Source organism: Drosophila suzukii, unplaced genomic scaffold (assembly GCF_043229965.1).
Source record: "Drosophila suzukii unplaced genomic scaffold, CBGP_Dsuzu_IsoJpt1.0 scf_22, whole genome shotgun sequence".
NCBI classification, from domain to species: Eukaryota; Metazoa; Arthropoda; class Insecta; order Diptera; family Drosophilidae; genus Drosophila; species Drosophila suzukii.
Window position 1 is genome coordinate 48,671 of NW_027255909.1, and position 14,751 is coordinate 63,421.

Below are 14,751 nucleotides of genomic sequence, written 5' to 3' on the forward strand. Positions count from 1 at the left end.
GGTCGCAAAACTGCCGCCAGAGATCGTTTAACTGATTTAGCTTACCAGAATAGTAGCCGTCTCGGTGGCGTCGGTCGGCAGAATCCTTGCCATAATTCTTAATGAGCTGTTGGATTTTCCCTTGCAGTTCGTTTTGTGTGTCTAGTAATCGATTGTGTAAATCGATTCTTGTGTGACTTGTTTCCTCAATGAATGAAGTAGACATATTGTGTGTCTTGGAAACAAAGAATCTTGTGAAGCTGGATGAAGCTGAGTATCCTGTGAAGCTGGAATAAAGCTGAAGTTCCTGTGACGCTGGAAGAAGAAGCGTATCCTGTGAAGCTGGATTAAGCTGAAGTTCCTGTGACGCTGGAAGACGAAGCGTATCCTGTGAAGCTGGATTAAGCTGAAGTTCCTGTGACGCTGGAAGACGAAGCGTATCCTGTGAAGCTGGATTAAGCTGAAGTTCCTGTGACGCTGGAAGAAGAAGCGGATCCTGTGAAGCTAGATGAAGCTGAAGTTCCTGTGACGCTGGAAGAAGAAGCGAATCCTGTGAAGCTGGAATAAAGCTGAACTTCCTGTGACGCTGGAAGAAGAAGCGTATCCTGTGAAGCTGGATTAAGCTGAAGTTCCGGTGACGCTGGAAGACGAAGCGTATCCTGTGAAGCTGGATTAAGCTGAAGTTCCTGTGACGCTGGAAGAAGAAGCGGATCCTGTGAAGTTGGATAAAGCTGTGAGTCCTTTTGTGGGAAGGGGGTTGCTTGAGTGTGATCCTTTGTTGTTAAAGGATCACGTCGGGGTCACCAATGTTTGTGCCTAACCGAAGTAGACACTTCCGGGTCACACCGCGGGACAAGGGGGTAATGAGCACTTGTCGCTGGCACGGGGACGTTTTGATGGCAGGAAGATCGCGTCGCGGCAATGGTAACGATGGTTACTACGGTGCCGGACCACAGGCGATGCTAGAGCTGCGCTGAGGGTGAGCTAACGTGGTTAGCTGTTAGTTGAGATAGTGTATTACGAGCGCTATTCCCAGATGTAGGAAGTAGAACCGCGGAGTTAAGAGGTGTGTTGATAACTGATTTATTCTTCATTTGGTACATGTTTATATACTACTTGGAAGACGAAAGTTTAGTGTAATGATTAGTGAAGTGCGCTATATTCTAAAGTAGGTAGGTAGGTCAGGGAGTTTTGATTATGGTAGCAGTTTGTGTAGTTGGCTCGGCAGACACTGCAGAATGTGCTGACTGCATTGGCCGGTCAGTGTGCCGTTGAGTCGGTGAGACGGTGAGTTAGTGAGACATATAATATGCTGATCAGCCATTCTCATATGCAGTGGGTGCTACTGAGCGCCGGGTACTGTTCCCAACTTGGCTACTGCTTGATTTGTTGGGTGTGGTCATGTTGAGTACCTTTGGGTACGAACAGTTGTCTTTCCCTTTCCTATGCTCTATGTTAAAGTCGAGTGCCTGTAGCGCTAACGACCACCGCGCCAGCCTCCCGTTCAAATCCTTAAGCGTCATAAGCCATTGCAGGCTTGCATGGTCGGTAACTATCGTGAACGGTTTTAACTCCACATAGGGACGGAATCTTTCCACGGCTTTTACTGCTGCGAGACACTCTTTTTCCTCTCAGCTTCGCCGAAAAGAATGCTATTGGCCGGTCCGATCCTTCTACGTCTTGCTGGTATAATACTGCCCCAATTCCTACATGGCTGGCGTCACACTGTATCCAGAAGTGTTTTCCAAAGTCTGGATGAGCTAATACCGGCGCACAGGTAAGTGCTTTCTTCAGCGTTTCGAGTGCCGTAGTTGCTTCCTCCGTCCACATAAATTTTGTTTTATTTTTAAGGCAGTCAGTGAGCGGCGCACTTACACCGGAGAAATTTTGGATGAATGTGCGATACCAGCCTGCGGTTCCTAAGAAGCTGCGTAGTTGTCGCGTATTTTTGGGCACCTCTATCTTCATAATCGCCTCAACTTTCTTCGGATCCGTCCGCAAGGCCCCATCACCGATTATGAATCCCAAATATCGCAAGTATTTAAAACAAAATTTTGACTTGTGTAGGCCGATCGTCAAATTTGCTTTTTTTAAACATTCTGCCACTTCTTTCAGCAACATGCAGTGTTCTTCGAAAGTCTTGGATATCATCAGCAAGTCATCCAAGTATACAAAGACGCGGCTGCGAAGACGCTGTGGAATCACCTTGTCCATTACCCTACACAACCTTTGAGCCGAATTACATAATCCGAATGGCATTCGTCGAAACTGATAAAGTGGCCTTCCAGGTATTGTGAAAGCGGTCAAGGGACGACTTTTACTCATCGAGTTCCACTTGCCAGAGCGCATGTTTCAAATCGATACTGCTAATGAAAATCGTCTCATCCGCCCGGCTTAAAATCGACTCAATGTTCTGTAGTGGGTAAGCATCCTTCACTGTAAGTGTGTTCAGTTTTCTCGCGTCTAAGCACAGCCTGTTCTTTCCAGGTTTCTGTACCAGCGTCGTTCGGTTGTTCCAGGGACTTTCACTTAACTCGATGACTCCTAACCGTAGCATTTTATCGACTTCTGCGAACAGCAGTTGTTGTTTCGCCGGAGACACGGGAAAGAATCTCTCCTTGACGGGTACGGCTCCTTCAACTAACTGGATCGAGTGTTCTTCTACCTTGGTAAGTTTTAATCCTTGACTTTCGTAGGACAGAAAACGTCCTTTTGCTTTTTCCAGTTGCTCAGTCTGTCCGGGGGATAGGACATGTGCCTCTATCGGTTCTCCTTTGGCCATAAATTCGGATTCCACCTAATGTAAGAATTCTACACCCACCACCTCTGGTGCCAATTCGAATCTTCTCCAGAAATCTATACCTAGGTATAATTTTTGTTTCAAGGAAGGACAAAGGAGTATCGGCAATCGATGTGTTACCCCATTATACGAGATGTTGGGTTGAATCTTCCCCACTCCCCGATGCTGCGTACCTCCTGCTGATTTCATTATCGATTGTGATCTCTCTATTATCAGTCCTAACCTTTCCACTGTTTCTAGGCAACCTTCCCCAAGCAAGCTTACTGATGCCCCGGAATCCAAGAGACCCACGACGTCCAGGTCTTCGATCTTTACCTGTGCGAATGGTCTGTTGTCGCCTTCCACCGCAGCTCTGATGGCCGAACAAATCATCCTTCTTTCTGCCTTTCGCTGCTGACTTCTCCTCCGGGCTCTTGCAATTTTTGGCGAAATGTTCCGGTCCGGATCATGTTTCCCAAATATTCGGTTCCTGACCTCTTGGTAATGTGCTTCCCGGACTGCTATAGGTTCACGTTTCGACCATTTAATGGTATGTACTGGTTTATTTATATTTATCAGTATCTTACTAATTTTATTCTCCTTAAAGCTATCCTTATCATTGGGCATGCAATTTGACGAGGTTTATTTATATTTATCAGTATCTTACTAATTTTATTCTCCTTAAAGCTATCCTTATCATTGGGCATGCAATTTGACGAGGCTTTCACTTGTTCGTAGCAAACGGATTGGAGCGTGGTTCCTCGTTCTTGCCCAAGCTCCTCACAACGTTTCCCGTTTGGCATCGAGTACATCTTGGAGTCCTCACACCGGGTAGTCCACACTTGAAACAGAACACCTTTAACACCTCCGATTCACACGCGTTGAATGGGTGTCCCACGGATCCACAATTCCAGCATGTAAGTGGCTGTCGTTCCCTGTTGTTCTCCCAGTGTCTAGCTAATGCCTCCACTTCCTCTTGTTCTCCAGGTAAACTCTCTTCTCCGATTGATTCTGGACAAAGCTCATCGATCCTCGGTGAGTTTCGAGGTTGCTTAGATGTCGGGTACATCGAGTCGCCAATATTCCCTCCGCATCGTGGCATTCATGTCGGAGTTGATCCATGTTAGTGATGTATATCGGGTATATAATTCTCGAAATCTGATCCCTAATGTTCATTTTTATCACTTTTATCAGGTCGAAGTCGGAAAACGGCGTCTCTAGTCAAGATCTGAGCGCTAGCATGGTCTGGATGTACGCCTCGGTGGTTTCTCCTGGCTTTTGCTTCCGTTCTCGCAGCTCATACTCTCGCTCGAAGTTGGATCGGTGACTCTGAAACTGCTGTTGCAGCGCGTACCTCAGGTTAGTCCACTCTTGCTTCTCCGTCGACCTCACGTACATCCAGTACCACTCCTTGCCTTGTCCTTCCACTAATACGTGAAATTCTCTTAGGACCTCCTTCCACGGCACCTGATACGACCTTTGGAGATGTTCGAGGCGGAATATAAATTCTGACAAGGGCATACTTCTGGGCCTTCCATCGAAACTGAGCCCCCACTTCCGCAGCTGGCCGACTTTAAACGCAGAATCGCCTGCTGCACCGCTTGACCGACGCTGATCTGGTCCTGGATTGAAGTTGTACTGTGTCCCACCGTTTCCAGGAGGATGTTCTGGGGGCGTCGTGTGAGACCCATTCCACCTTCTTGGTTCCTGCTCCGTCGACCAGGCGGTTTGCCGATACCCTTCCGATGCGTGACGATTCATCTCCTGCTTCTCCTGCGCCCCAGATGTTGGCGGCGGGAATCCCATATAGGAACGTACCCCTGGCAGTGTGATTGGCGGAGGTGGTTGTAACATCCTCGGGTCGAATGTTGGCATCTGACTCGGTTTCGCCCGCGGCTGCTCTGCAATGCCTTGAGGTGGCGGCATCGGCGTCCCCGAAGAGGGTATTTGGCCCTGTCCAACTTGTTGTCCTTGGGCCTGGCGAACCTGCGACATCTCTGCGCCACTCCGCCATGCAGTCATTAATGTCCTTCATGAACTGCAACATATCCTGCTGCATCTGCTGTTTGAACATTTCGTATGCCGTCGACATTCCCACCTGGTACGTATGTTGTGCTTGAACCAGTGCTGCGTTAACCCCTGACTTTATTTCAGATGGCAAAGACTTTGGTATGGCCCCGGTTCCGCCTGCCGACTGAAGACCACTCGCTTCTCCTGGACTTCCGCTTCCCATTCCTTCAGGATTCTGCTCCCTTACCGAATCCATGCCTTCGGGTGCCGATATGTTCTCCAATTTCTCCTCTTGATTCGCTTGTGAGCGAGTTACTGGCGGAGTCATACCTGCTGGTACCCTATTCCGGATGAACTCCAAGCTCCTCCTCAATTTTCTATATATATCCTAATTTCTTTCTTATGTATATTTGTTTTTCATATCTCTTTCTACAAATTCTGGGGGTATGGGACGTAGCTATTTACATTACCCACTAACTTTTCTCTCCTTTCCTTCAGTTCCTAATCCGTTCGTGTCAATTTTTTATAATTATTTAAACGATTTTACTAATTTACGTGATCTTTATCTTTCAGCCTCGACTTAAAATTTGCTGGGCAACGATGTCACACTTTATTCCAGTGTACATGGACCACACCAACTCCAAGCATAGACAATAAATTTAGATAAGTTATTACAAATTTACTTTACCACAGACAACATATTAAAAAGACAGTTGTTTTCTATTTCTTTCACATACTGATGTACCTCCTAGCCTGGCTTCGCATGTCCCGCCTTTACTCGGTCATGGGTCCACTTGTAGACGGTCTCCTCTCTCTCAGCAAGGATTGTGCTCAGCAGAAAGGACATTTCGGAATATCATTCACTGTGGCTACGATGGGTTCGACCCTCTAAGCCCGCCCACGGTCCAAAAAGCTGGTTTCCGATGTCGTTTTCTGTTGCCACATTCCCTGGTGAGTATTTACATTTTATGTTATGCTTGAAATATTTTACTTTTATTGATTCCATTTCATTAATTTTTTATATTTTCATTGGGCGCCATTTGTCATGTCCTGTTTTTCGCGCAGTGTAGGTGCCGGCTAGTCATCGACCGTCCCAGGGAGGGGAACAACCAACAATGTTGTCTACGCAGCGGACACAACAAAAACAAAACGGAAATTCAAACTCGGGCGACAGCAATTTCACGACGGATTTTTCTTGAACAAATGGACTGGACAACACAGCTCTTATCGTGGTCCTGGAGTCCCTCCCAACCATGAGTGCATCCTTCAACATTTTGGACACATCTCCCAAATCTGTTTTGTGGGTCATGCTACCTCGCCTAACTCATCTCACCCCCAACACGAATTTTTATTCACAGCACTTCATTATGTTTTCACATTATAATTCAGAAATTTCACTTAAATTTTAACATTTAATAATCCTACCTACGGTACCGATCTTTTACAGGGAGTACATATATATATGAATAAATAAATAAATAACAATAAACAATGTTCCAATAGTTTTGGGTTTGTGTGAATAAATAGGTTAAATAAATAAATAATTTAAATATATATAAGTATGAATAAATTAGTTTGGGCGGGTTACATAATCTGAGATATCAGTCTCAATTTTTATATTTTAACTTTCGGCTTGCTGACTTGGTTTGTCGTTTGCAGTTTTCGGGAACAAGTTTTATTTTTCTGTGGCAAATATAATTTTAAGGGGCGAATAAAAACCTGTGGCCATCCGTGGATGAGTGGCCAATTTTCTTGTCGAAAATTTGGATCTCCTCCTGGTGGCTGGTCTTCGTCTCTCCTTATGTAAGTCTCTTTTCCTGATCCAGGCTTATCCCTCACGGAATATACGGTAGGAACTTGACTTCTGCTAATATTATAATTTTTTTCCAACAGAACCGTCTGCGACCAGTTACTTTTGCCCTTTAATCACCCTTGCTTGTTTTACTTTTCCAAGCCTCTCTTCGCCAAAAACCACTCAAACTTTTCGAGTTTAAACCTTGGTTCATTTTGGAGTTATCCGGTTTAAGGAACCAGTTCCATGTCTTGATTAAGCTGCACGACTCCCTGAGCTCACGAGTCGTCGATAGTCGTGTATCGATTTTTCGCCTATCGTTATCAGTCTTAATGTAAACATCTTTGCTAAATTCCCAATTTGTGCATAGTTTTGTCGTTTAGCACATAACAAGCACACTACGGTTGCGATGCTCGTCTCGGAACAGGAGTGGAGGATGTGCGTGTGCTGCTGGTTGTTCTGCTCAAGGTAGGCCACCGCCCACAACCCTGAGATTAATGCTTGGTGAGTGTGATTTGCTAGCCGGGCACTATTGTTTCAGATCCTTTGCATGGAAAACTCCCAAAGGATTGCCGCGCAAGTTTTCCAAAGCGTACAAAGAGTTTCCCAACGCTTTTGTGACTCGACATTTAGTATACTTTCTGCAAAATTTAGAATTCTTATTCTTGCTGAAGTCACTTAGGACAAAGTTTCTCTTAAATATTTCTTGTCCCGGTGAGTATCGGATCTCTCGGGCCTTTAAATTGTCACTATTCGCTGCTTTCTCGTAGGCCTGATGTATCCTTTTTTTTTTCTCTGGATAGCTGTTGTCGTTCCGACCTGGGCAATTGAACTATCTCAGCTTCATTCAGGGCATTCAACTTGCGAACCAGCGAGTAATATTTCCCATTCGTAAATATGTGCTGTCCGAACATGGCAAAGTACGGCGAAGTTCCGGTGCTGCTATGGATGGATGACCTCAGCGACGCTTGTATGTCCGCTAAGTGTTCATCCCATCGCGTGTGGTCGTCCTGGATGTTTACTCGAATTGCTGCTAACACGGATTGGTTTACTTTCTCCGAAGGATTGGATTGTGGTGCGTATCACCCTGTCTTCATGTGTGTAATCCCATATTCTTGTAGCATGTTCTCGAATTCCTTGGAGACAAATTGTCTTCCGTTGTCCGTTTGGACTGTTTCCGGAACTCCGAATTGTGTGAATATTCCTTCTTGTAGGAATCGGGTTACAGCTGTCGATGTGGCCTTCGGCATGGCTTTTAGCCACACAAACTTGGTCAAGTGATCCAACGCGATAAATAGCATGGTATTTCCTCGGCGAGACCGCGGATACTTTCCTAAGAAATCCAGGTACAACTTTTGAATGGGTCGATCTGTCCGTACTTCCTTCCCCATCACTGGTCGCTTTATCTGCGTTGTGTGCTTGTTCTCTTTGCAGTTTTCGCTTGCTGCTACAAAGTCTCGGACTTGAACTACCATTTTGGGCCAGTAATACATCTGCTGAAGTCTCGCTAAGGTCTTCGCCATGCCCCTATGCATTGCCATGTCGCCGCTTGCTGGATTAGAGTTGTCGTCAACGCTTCCGGAATCCACAGTTTCCATTCAAATTCCTCACTTTCCTTCCTATTGAAGTGTGTCTTCTTGAATAGAACTCCTTCTTCCACACGTAAGTCCGGATATTTATCTCTTCCTTGCTCTTCAACCAACTGCAGTCTTTCCAGGTATTCAGGACTCTCAAATTCCGTTGTTTCAAAATCGAAGAACTCTACTTCGGCGGTTTCATTCGGCCGAGATAGCATGTTGGCCACGATGTTGTTGTTTGTGCCTAACCGAAGTAGACACTTCCGGGTCACACCGCGGGACAAGGGGGTAATGAGCACTTGTCGCTGGCACGGGGACGTTTTGATGGCAGGACGATCGCGTCGCGGCAATGGTAACGATGGTTACTACGATGCCGGACCACAGGCGATGCTAGAGCTGCGCTGAGGGTGAGCTAACGTGGTTAGCTGTTAGTTGAGATAGTGTATTACGAGCCCTATTCCCAGATGTAGGAAGTAGAACCGCGGAGTTAAGAGGTGTGTTGATAACTGATTTATTCTTCATTTGGTACATGTTTATATACTACTTGGAAGACGAAAGTTTAGTGTAATGATTAGTCCTGTGCGCTATATTCTAAAGTAGGTAGGTAGGTCAGGGAGTTTTGATTATGGTAGCAGTTTGTGTAGATGGCTCGGCAGACACTGCAGAATGTGCTGACTGCATTGGCCGGTCAGTGTGCCGTTGAGTCGGTGAGTTAGTGAGACATATAATATGCTGATCAGCCATTCTCATATGCAGTGGGTGCTACTGAGCGCCTGGTACTGTTCCCAACTTGGCTACTGCTTGATTTGTTGGGTGTGGTCATGTTGAGTACCTTTGGGTACGAACATTCTCCCCCCCATTGAGGGGTACCCTCAATTAAGTCGTGATGTCGGTCAGCCCTTGACCGAATTGTATAGGAAGCACCTAACAAATCATTGACCAAGGTGGATCATTCCTTCAACTGCGGTTTGTGATTCAGGTCCTTCACATCTTCTTGATGCTGCTTAACACTCTCCTTTGCGATAAAATTGACATTACCGTGGGGACTGAAATTGTGCTCTCGTAGAACTTGATCATTTGGCACGTCTATGGTATGTGGACATTCTGCAATAAAACTAAGATATTTCTTGGTTAGGTTTGGACATGTTGAACCAAAGTCAGCCTTCTTGTCGGTTTTGAATTGATGAGAAGTCGGTTCTATATTCATCGGATTTTTATCTTTTGTTGACCCATAAGCAGCGTTCGGTCCTGCAAAATCACCTCTGCCCTCTACCAGAATAGGGTTGATTTCCGTATCAGATGAGGTTTCTTTATTGAGATAACCTATGATTACATAACCAAGCCTAGTGCCTTGTGCCAAAGGTTTATTAGGTCCTAGTTCAAGAAGTTCACCGGTTATTACACGAGAATACACCTCAGACCCTAAGGTTAGGTCAATGGGTCCAGGTTGCCGAAAGTCAGGATCTGCTAATGGCAGTCCCCCGGGAATATTAAGATCGTTATCAATCGATACTGACGGTTGGTCTGGAATGACTGTGGGAATAATATATACCTCTATTAGTCTTTCAAACCCTGATGTAACTGATGAGAGCTATAGTGTTGATCTAATTGCTGTTGATATTTTTCCTCCGATTCCAGATATTTCAATCGGTGACCTTTCCTTAAGAGATAGCAGATCTGCCATTCTCCTTGAGATAAGATTCACCTGTGATCCACCATCTATTACAGCGCGACATGTTTGTAATTGACCGTTTGGCCCTTGTAATGAGACCTTGGCGGTCGCGAGCAGAGTATATCCTCCTACGTCGTCGTAGCTTGCAATGGTTACTGCGCCGGCCACTGGATTGCTAGTCGGTCCTTGGTGTAACAGTGAATGATGCCGTCGCTGGCAGACTCCACAAGCGGTCGGTGATCCACAGTTTTCAACCTTATGAGCTGTAGACAAACAATTTGTGCATGCTCCTACTTGAATAATGGCTTGGCGCCGTGCTTTGGGGTCCATTTGCTGGATCCGGCTACATGCTCTAAGATTATGTTGTCCTAGGTGACAAATCTTACAGCTCTCTTCGTTGTGAACTGACTGATGGCGGAGTGTTGCTGTCGGTTGAGCGCTTATCGTCTCCAGCATGCAAGCGCGCCGCTCAATAAACGTCAGTACACTCCATAACGTTGGAATTTCCGTTGGTGCATCCGCTGAATTTTCTAGAGCAGTTAGAGACTGCTGGTCTAGTTTTCTTCTGATAAGAAAACACAGGATTGGATCCCAGGATTTTGTGCTGATATCGAGGTTTTGAAGAGTACTCATTGAGTTTTTTATAGTGTCATGTAATGCCCTTAGTTTGCGCGAGGAACCGTCTATAGGCGTATGGTCAATAATTTTTGCTATGGCGGCGAATACTAGTATTTTGCCGTTCTGGTACCTGGCCTTCAACCGCAACCAGGTGTCGTCATAGCCACCCTGTGAGAAGGCTGTGTCTGTCAAGACGTTCCTCGCTTCACCACGAAGCGAACTCTGTAGAATATGTAGTTTTTGACTGGCCGAATATGGTTTGTTATGTACCAATTCCACAAAGAGATCATGGAACCGTGGCCAGTCTAGATACTCGCCGTTGAACTCCGGAATGCTAATTGGCGGAAGTGCCAAGTTTAGGCTCATTGGCGCGTCGTTTTCTCGTAGCAGGCTCATTTCGTATTCCTCGTATAATGTGTGGAATTGGGCTAGCTCTGCTTCTGCCAGAGCTGCGGCCCCAGGTGTGCTATCCAATTCGTCGTGGGCTTGCCTCAGTAACGCCCAATGGAGATCCAGGTGCCTTTGTAAGGCTGGGGTGACAGTTGGGGCGTTCGAGGCTAATGTTAATGATGACTCCAATTCGTTGCATCTTCTCTGCAACTGTCGGATCACCGTGTCAATTGCGGAATCTCCTTTGACTTGATCTTTTGTTGTGAGCTTGATGTTGGCCGAAGTTCGTCTGGGGGCCTTCGGAAGCCCGCTTCCAGTCGGCATGTTGTCCAGAAAGATATTCTGATATTTTTCGACCAGCTCTTTAAGTGCTACTAGTCGTGAAGAGTATTCACTTCCAGTGGGTAGTGCCGCTTGCTGGACTTCTTCATCTAGGTCGCAAAACTGCCGCCAGAGATCGTTTAACTGATTTAGCTTACCAGAATAGTAGCCGTCTCGGTGGCGTCGGTCGGCAGAATCCTTGCCATAATTCTTAATGAGCTGTTGGATTTTCCCTTGCAGTTCGTTTTGTGTGTCTAGTAATCGATTGTGTAAGTCGATTCTTGTGTGACTTGTTTCCTCAATGAATGAAGTAGACATATTGTGTGTCTTGGAAACAAAGAATCTTGTGAAGCTGGATGAAGCTGAGTATCCTGTGAAGCTGGAATAAAGCTGAAGTTCCTGTGACGCTGGAAGAAGAAGCGTATCCTGTGAAGCTGGATTAAGCTGAAGTTCCTGTGACGCTGGAAGACGAAGCGTATCCTGTGAAGCTGGATTAAGCTGAAGTTCCTGTGACGCTGGAAGACGAAGCGTATCCTGTGAAGCTGGATTAAGCTGAAGTTCCTGTGACGCTGGAAGAAGAAGCGGATCCTGTGAAGCTAGATGAAGCTGAAGTTCCTGTGACGCTGGAAGAAGAAGCGAATCCTGTGAAGCTGGAATAAAGCTGAACTTCCTGTGACGCTGGAAGAAGAAGCGTATCCTGTGAAGCTGGATTAAGCTGAAGTTCCGGTGACGCTGGAAGACGAAGCGTATCCTGTGAAGCTGGATTAAGCTGAAGTTCCTGTGACGCTGGAAGAAGAAGCGGATCCTGTGAAGTTGGATAAAGCTGTGAGTCCTTTTGTGGGAAGGGGGTTGCTTGAGTGTGATCCTTTGTTGTTAAAGGATCACGTCGGGGTCACCAATGTTTGTGCCTAACCGAAGTAGACACTTCCGGGTCACACCGCGGGACAAGGGGGTAATGAGCACTTGTCGCTGGCACGGGGACGTTTTGATGGCAGGAAGATCGCGTCGCGGCAATGGTAACGATGGTTACTACGGTGCCGGACCACAGGCGATGCTAGAGCTGCGCTGAGGGTGAGCTAACGTGGTTAGCTGTTAGTTGAGATAGTGTATTACGAGCGCTATTCCCAGATGTAGGAAGTAGAACCGCGGAGTTAAGAGGTGTGTTGATAACTGATTTATTCTTCATTTGGTACATGTTTATATACTACTTGGAAGACGAAAGTTTAGTGTAATGATTAGTGAAGTGCGCTATATTCTAAAGTAGGTAGGTAGGTCAGGGAGTTTTGATTATGGTAGCAGTTTGTGTAGTTGGCTCGGCAGACACTGCAGAATGTGCTGACTGCATTGGCCGGTCAGTGTGCCGTTGAGTCGGTGAGACGGTGAGTTAGTGAGACATATAATATGCTGATCAGCCATTCTCATATGCAGTGGGTGCTACTGAGCGCCGGGTACTGTTCCCATCTTGGCTACTGCTTGATTTGTTGGGTGTGGTCATGTTGAGTACCTTTGGGTACGAACAGTTGTCTTTCCCTTTCCTATGCTCTATGTTAAAGTCGAGTGCCTGTAGCGCTAACGACCACCGCGCCAGCCTCCCGTTCAAATCCTTAAGCGTCATAAGCCATTGCAGGCTTGCATGGTCGGTAACTATCGTGAACGGTTTTAACTCCACATAGGGACGGAATCTTTCCACGGCTTTTACTGCTGCGAGACACTCTTTTTCCTCTCAGCTTCGCCGAAAAGAATGCTATTGGCCGGTCCGATCCTTCTACGTCTTGCTGGTATAATACTGCCCCAATTCCTACATGGCTGGCGTCACACTGTATCCAGAAGTGTTTTCCAAAGTCTGGATGAGCTAATACCGGCGCACAGGTAAGTGCTTTCTTCAGCGTTTCGAGTGCCGTAGTTGCTTCCTCCGTCCACATAAATTTTGTTTTATTTTTAAGGCAGTCAGTGAGCGGCGCACTTACACCGGAGAAATTTTGGATGAATGTGCGATACCAGCCTGCGGTTCCTAAGAAGCTGCGTAGTTGTCGCGTATTTTTGGGCACCTCTATCTTCATAATCGCCTCAACTTTCTTCGGATCCGTCCGCAAGGCCCCATCACCGATTATGAATCCCAAATATCGCAAGTATTTAAAACAAAATTTTGACTTGTGTAGGCCGATCGTCAAATTTGCTTTTTTTAAACATTCTGCCACTTCTTTCAGCAACATGCAGTGTTCTTCGAAAGTCTTGGATATCATCAGCAAGTCATCCAAGTATACAAAGACGCGGCTGCGAAGACGCTGTGGAATCACCTTGTCCATTACCCTACACAACCTTTGAGCCGAATTACATAATCCGAATGGCATTCGTCGAAACTGATAAAGTGGCCTTCCAGGTATTGTGAAAGCGGTCAAGGGACGACTTTTACTCATCGAGTTCCACTTGCCAGAGCGCATGTTTCAAATCGATACTGCTAATGAAAATCGTCTCATCCGCCCGGCTTAAAATCGACTCAATGTTCTGTAGTGGGTAAGCATCCTTCACTGTAAGTGTGTTCAGTTTTCTCGCGTCTAAGCACAGCCTGTTCTTTCCAGGTTTCTGTACCAGCGTCGTTCGGTTGTTCCAGGGACTTTCACTTAACTCGATGACTCCTAACCGTAGCATTTTATCGACTTCTGCGAACAGCAGTTGTTGTTTCGCCGGAGACACGGGAAAGAATCTCTCCTTGACGGGTACGGCTCCTTCAACTAACTGGATCGAGTGTTCTTCTACCTTGGTAAGTTTTAATCCTTGACTTTCGTAGGACAGAAAACGTCCTTTTGCTTTTTCCAGTTGCTCAGTCTGTCCGGGGGATAGGACATGTGCCTCTATCGGTTCTCCTTTGGCCATAAATTCGGATTCCACCTAATGTAAGAATTCTACACCCACCACCTCTGGTGCCAATTCGAATCTTCTCCAGAAATCTATACCTAGGTATAATTTTTGTTTCAAGGAAGGACAAAGGAGTATCGGCAATCGATGTGTTACCCCATTATACGAGATGTTGGGTTGAATCTTCCCCACTACCCGATGCTGCGTACCTCCTGCTGATTTCATTATCGATTGTGATCTCTCTATTATCAGTCCTAACCTTTCCACTGTTTCTAGGCAACCTTCCCCAAGCAAGCTTACTGATGCCCCGGAATCCAAGAGACCCACGACGTCCAGGTCTTCGATCTTTACCTGTGCGAATGGTCTGTTGTCGCCTTCCACCGCAGCTCTGATGGCCGAACAAATCATCCTTCTTTCTGCCTTTCGCTGCTGACTTCTCCTCCGGGCTCTTGCAATTTTTGGCGAAATGTTCCGGTCCGGATCATGTTTCCCAAATATTCGGTTCCTGACCTCTTGGTAATGTGCTTCCCGGACTGCTATAGGTTCACGTTTCGACCATTTAATGGTATGTACTGGTTTATTTATATTTATCAGTATCTTACTAATTTTATTCTCCTTAAAGCTATCCTTATCATTAGGCATGCAATTTGACGAGGCTTTCACTTGTTCGTAGCAAACGGATTGGAGCGTGGTTCCTCGTTCTTGCCCAAGCTCCTCACAACGTTTCCCGTTTGGCATCGAGTACATCTTGGAGTCC

The 14,751-nt window shown here is 46.2% G+C and overlaps 2 protein-coding genes and 1 long non-coding RNA gene across 7 annotated transcripts; all 3 read left to right on the plus strand.

The window, feature by feature from the left end:
* The first annotated feature begins 1,422 nt into the window (after positions 1-1,422).
* LOC139354791 (uncharacterized) lies at positions 1,423-2,793 on the plus strand. Of its 3 annotated transcripts, none has more exons than XM_070999036.1 (5): positions 1,423-1,756; positions 1,831-2,012; positions 2,095-2,267; positions 2,322-2,401; positions 2,467-2,793. In XM_070999036.1, exons 1-5 carry the CDS (start codon positions 1,629-1,631, stop codon positions 2,510-2,512), a joined length of 609 nt encoding a protein of 202 aa, XP_070855137.1. In that variant the 5' UTR covers positions 1,423-1,628; the 3' UTR covers positions 2,513-2,793. The 3 variants fall into 3 exon arrangements, with proteins under 3 accessions (XP_070855137.1, XP_070855139.1, XP_070855138.1); XM_070999038.1 differs by having other exon boundaries at positions 1,610-1,756; positions 1,831-2,016; positions 2,467-2,773; XM_070999037.1 differs by having other exon boundaries at positions 1,610-1,756; positions 1,831-2,016; positions 2,095-2,401; positions 2,467-2,774.
* A 957-nt stretch (positions 2,794-3,750) lies between these two features.
* On the plus strand, positions 3,751-6,187 carry LOC139354786 (uncharacterized). Its single transcript, XR_011605646.1, has 5 exons — positions 3,751-3,880; positions 3,953-4,117; positions 4,208-4,859; positions 4,913-5,719; positions 5,834-6,187. It is a non-coding gene; the product is annotated as an uncharacterized lncRNA (long non-coding RNA).
* A 6,486-nt stretch (positions 6,188-12,673) lies between these two features.
* On the plus strand, positions 12,674-14,045 carry LOC139354790 (uncharacterized). Of its 3 annotated transcripts, none has more exons than XM_070999032.1 (5): positions 12,674-13,007; positions 13,082-13,263; positions 13,346-13,518; positions 13,573-13,652; positions 13,718-14,045. In XM_070999032.1, exons 1-5 carry the CDS (start codon positions 12,880-12,882, stop codon positions 13,761-13,763), a joined length of 609 nt encoding a protein of 202 aa, XP_070855133.1. In that variant the 5' UTR covers positions 12,674-12,879; the 3' UTR covers positions 13,764-14,045. The 3 variants fall into 3 exon arrangements, with proteins under 3 accessions (XP_070855133.1, XP_070855136.1, XP_070855135.1); XM_070999035.1 differs by having other exon boundaries at positions 12,860-13,007; positions 13,082-13,267; positions 13,718-14,025; XM_070999034.1 differs by having other exon boundaries at positions 12,860-13,007; positions 13,082-13,267; positions 13,346-13,652; positions 13,718-14,026.
* Positions 14,046-14,751: the final 706 nt, after the last annotated feature.

Bases quoted from the DNA above. Each gene is read 5' to 3' on its own strand.
- LOC139354791 (XM_070999036.1), top strand. From the start codon at position 1,629: ATGCTATTGGCCGGTCCGATCCTTCTACGTCTTGCTGGTATAATACTG. The intron at 1,757-1,830 runs GTAAGTGCTTTC...TTTATTTTTAAG, and splicing joins GAGCTAATACCGGCGCACAG to GCAGTCAGTGAGCGGCGCAC. The intron at 2,268-2,321 runs GTATTGTGAAAG...TCCACTTGCCAG, and splicing joins CTGATAAAGTGGCCTTCCAG to AGCGCATGTTTCAAATCGAT.
- LOC139354790 (XM_070999032.1), top strand. From the start codon at position 12,880: ATGCTATTGGCCGGTCCGATCCTTCTACGTCTTGCTGGTATAATACTG. The intron at 13,264-13,345 runs GCAAGTATTTAA...CACTTCTTTCAG, and splicing joins GATTATGAATCCCAAATATC to CAACATGCAGTGTTCTTCGA. The intron at 13,519-13,572 runs GTATTGTGAAAG...TCCACTTGCCAG, and splicing joins CTGATAAAGTGGCCTTCCAG to AGCGCATGTTTCAAATCGAT.